The 4244-nt window shown below is 44.7% G+C and overlaps 1 protein-coding gene across 1 annotated transcript in view; it reads right to left on the bottom strand.

The window, feature by feature from the left end:
* The window catches only part of POP1 (POP1 ribonuclease P/MRP subunit), a 55368-nt gene that overhangs the window by 8782 nt on the left and 42342 nt on the right, over window positions 1-4244 (bottom strand). The window contains exon 15 of the mRNA XM_019642527.1: window positions 761-1102. Coding sequence (XP_019498072.1) covers window positions 761-1102 — 342 coding nt within the window. The remainder of the gene's footprint in view (window positions 1-760; window positions 1103-4244) is intronic.

Genomic DNA, 4244 nt, shown 5'->3' with positions numbered 1-4244 from the left:
TAATGTATTTTTGTAATCATAGTTTTCTTTTTATGTGTTTATTGTTCTGAGAAAGAAGGACTAACGGTTTAAGAAGTTGAAGGCAGAGAAAAATAAGCCAGTGGGATAAAATCTAAGGCTGTAATCACAATGCGAGATTAAAGAGGAGCTGATACTTTGATCAGAAAAGAAACGCTCAGGGGGTTATATGAAAAGTAAAAAAGAAGGATATGAAATTATGAGGTTACTATACAGAAAAAAATAAGTATAAGGAAAGAGAAATCAACACTTATTAAAAATCAGAGCACTGAATAAAGGGTAACTGATGAGCAAAATCTAATAGTCTGCCGCAGTATTGGGAGCAGAACACATTTTATATGGGAGCCTCTGTGATATGATAGTATTACAATGAATTGGCATCTAATCAGCCACAAATTCAGATCATTCAAAACAAACAGGAAGAAATCTAAATCAGTGATTTAAAGCAAAGAATGCTTGTTCAGAGTCTACAGAGGTTTTTGACCTAAGAATACACTTGTGAGCAAATGAAATACATCATAAAAGAAACAATGCCTTGGTTTAGGTCCTTATTGATGACAATATTTCAAATCATTTCATCAGTTAGTATCAAAGGAAATGTGATTTAGCTGTTTTCCTGTGCCTCTAAACAAGTCCATAAATTCACTTTTTATCAAGGAACTGTGATAACTTTTACATCCTATACTCTGGTCAGGATTGGAACAGACCATCCAAAACGTATCAAGATGTTGTGAGCGCTTACCTAAGAACGCAGGGGAGCCTGCGGGCAGCCTCCTGGCCCATTGCCCACTCAGTACCCGTCTGGGCAGGACACTCTGTGTCCATTCGAACTTTGGGCTCACTGGAATCGTGCAGCAATGTGCCCACTTCATCAGACACTTGATGAGTTTTTTCAGGCGTGGGAGCACAAAGCACCTCGTCTCCTCTCCAGTTGCTCTCCTCACCACTTGGAGAGGAAGCTACAGATGATTCCTCTTGGGCCTGGACTCTTGATTCCCAGTCTCTAGTTAACTGCTCCCAGGGGCAGCAGAAAGGTGCCAGAGTACCAAGCTTAACATAGTTGGGCCGTTTTGCAGGAGGGCGTCTAATGAAAACCGAAGAGCAGAGTCAATTTTGAACAATTTAGCACTGGACAATTAAAATAATCGTGGCCCCTGTACTACATCTCTATTTTAAAAACAAACATACACAAAAAGTTTTCTAAGAAATACGATGAACAAGAATAACCAACGGGGCGGCCGGTTAGCTCAGGTGGTTAGAGCACAGTGCTCATAACACCAGGGTTGATGGTTTGATTCCCACATGGGCCAAGGAGCTGCGCCCTCCACAACTAGATTGAAACAACTATTTGACTTGGAGCTGATGGGTCCTGGAAAAACACACTGTTCCCCAATTAAAAATAAGAAAATTCAAAATAATAATAAGCAACTGTACAGGCCAAGGTTTTTGTTTACTTGTTTTTATTTTTTAAGAGGTAACGTACCTACAATGTAGCCCCATGTGGCCACTGCACAATTCCAGGGAGTGCCACCCCTGAAAGATTACAAGTAAGTGGTGTCCCTGCAGTTGTGCAATTATGTCCCTGCACATTTACAGGGTTCTCAGTTCAAAAGGTACAAAAGGTGTGAGGGCGGAGTTTGTCTCTCATTCTTGACCTCTAGTGACCCAGCTGCCATCCAGAGAGAGAATGTCAGTATCAGATTCTCATATATCCTTCCAGAGACATTTTATTACATATAAGCAGATATGCACATATTTCTTAAATTTTTTCACCAATTTTTACACAATGGTGGCATACTAGATACTTTCTTTTTTGCCAGACTTTACTTTTTTCATTTAACAAAACATCTTGGAGATCACGTAATACATCAAGAGATCTCCATTCTTTTGTAAAAGGCTGCATATCTTATCCCACCGAATGATTATACCCTAGTTTACTTAGATAGCCCTCTATTGCAGGACACTGGTGATTTTCAGGCTTTTGCCTTTACAAACAAGGCTGTAATGTATAACCTTGAACACGCGGCACAAGTACATCCACAGGATAAGCTCCTGGGAGTGCANCACACACACACACACACACACACACACACACACACCCTTGGCTCCTCAGAAGTTGCAACAGGAAATAGGCACCCTGTCTCCTGAGAGCTCTGGGGTAGACATCTTTTCTCCCGCCTCACATTCCTGTGGCATACTTCTGTTCAGCACTTACAGCAGCAACCTGCTGGGAACAGGTGTAGTTTCAGCACCTTGCCTTAGCTACACCTCGTTTCTGCTGTAGGCCTTCTCGACTGGCCTTCAGTGGGGTCCCCACAGAGAAGACTCAGCTGTTCTAGCACCAGTGCGTGCAAACCTGGAGGTGCAAGCAAGGCGATGAACTCTCCGGGGGGGCAACACTTGATCAGTAGGAATGAGCTGAAAAATACAGATTACCCTCTTTGGGCCTCATGTGGACAATGCAGAGATGCACTCCCTTGCCCCCATGGGGAACCAGCTGAATTACATGTGATCAAATCGGTTTTCACTGCCCCAGTTCTCTGCTCAGTCCTGTTCCCTTAGGTCACTTCCTAAAATAAACTACCTGCATGTAAGCCGTCCCAGGCTCTGATTTTGAGGAAAACCAGGCTCACGAATGCCTCAAGCAGTAGCGGCTATATCCTGCAGAGCAAAGAAGGAGGAGGCTGGAGACTTTAGAGAGGCCCACAGTGACCCAGAACGTTCCAGGCTTTCCCCAAAGCCTGCAGCCCCTGCCCGAGGCTCCAGCAGCTGTGTAAGGTTGTTTGAGAACAAATTATGTCCTGTCCAAAAAATACTTTAAGGTTCTCTGTGAGATGTTGGAAACAAGAGAAGGAAAGCGAAAGAAATGAGGCTTGTTTAGCCTGGAGAAGAGAAAAGCAAAAAGGTTAATAACTGACTTCCTAAAAATAAAAGGCTGGTTCTCAGTTACCTGACGTAAGGATGGGGCTACAGGCAGTTCGCCCATCAGTTGCTGCCAAGGGGGAAATAGCATCTCCAGGTGAAGTAATGAGCTCCCTGACATTGGAGGCAGTCAGCTCGTGATGGGAGGGCAAGCTTATTGAGGATGGGATTCAGTCATTAGACAGGAGCTTTCAAAGTTGTTTCTTCTCTAGTTCCCTCTTTAAAAATCACANGACTCCAGGTGACATCCCAAATGAGTACAAACAGCCATCTGTCAGTAGGCTATCGAACCTTAACGTGCGCCCTACACCAGAAATCTCATTTATGGGATTTAGCCGAAGGTCTATGCTTTCTTTCCCCTACAGCTCTTCCCATGGCCCGAGGCGGGCAGATGGCCTCCTGATGCCCCCAGACCACTTTTCTTCTCCTTCCTCTTCCCAGACCCCAGCTCCCCGAACGAAGCACATGCCATCAGATAAACCGCTAGCTGTCCCTCTTCAGCCAGGTCCTCTCTCAACTTCCCAGGCACCCCCCTTCCCCGTCCTTCACCTGCCACACTATCTTCCCCGCTATCACGACTCCTGTCATTCTCAGTGGCTTCAGCATCTACATATATCATCCCTCTAATACTCTGGCCTACTAGAAACTTCGTATCCTCACTTCACACCTTTTACTTCACCCCACCTCAACCACGCACTCTCCTAGACACACCTTCGTTTTCGTCATTGATAATACCTGCTCCACCTGAAAAATCTCAATTTCAAGTATCCTTCACTCAGAGTGATGCCTCCTATTTTCCCAGCCCATTTACGTGTCCCCGGCAACAATTCCTCAACCATTGAACCTCCTATTCATTTGCTCTACCATTTCCTCACTGCTCATCAGCAGTCCTCACGTTTCTCTCCTTATCAGCGCAGATCCATGGCTCAAGAGTCACTCCCTCACATTTACCCTCAACTGCCTCCACCTGGCAAAGCCCGTCTTCATCCCTTTCAACCTTCCACCTACCCCATGCCAGCACCTGACTGGCAGAACACAGCTGGGAAGAACACACAATAGTCCTGAGTGGTCCTACTCAATACTCAAGTGGATATGCTTACATTGCTTACAAATCTCTTACATTTCTCCAGTCAATTCTATCTTCTGCTCTCCCAGACATCTGTTTACATTGATTCCCCTCTCCTCAAATCTCCGACAGCCTCTCTCCCTTTCTTATTCCTAGCTTACAACCTTGCTTTTTTCAGTGAGAAAACGGTCACAATCAGGAGTACTACTGAACCTCTCTATCAGTCAAACCTATTTAA

The sequence above is a fragment of the Hipposideros armiger genome, unplaced genomic scaffold, assembly GCF_001890085.2.
Source record: "Hipposideros armiger isolate ML-2016 unplaced genomic scaffold, ASM189008v1 scaffold_70, whole genome shotgun sequence".
NCBI lineage: Eukaryota > Metazoa > Chordata > Mammalia > Chiroptera > Hipposideridae > Hipposideros > Hipposideros armiger.
The sequence above is the reverse complement of the archived record's forward strand: the minus strand, read 5'-3'. Positions and strand labels throughout refer to the sequence as shown.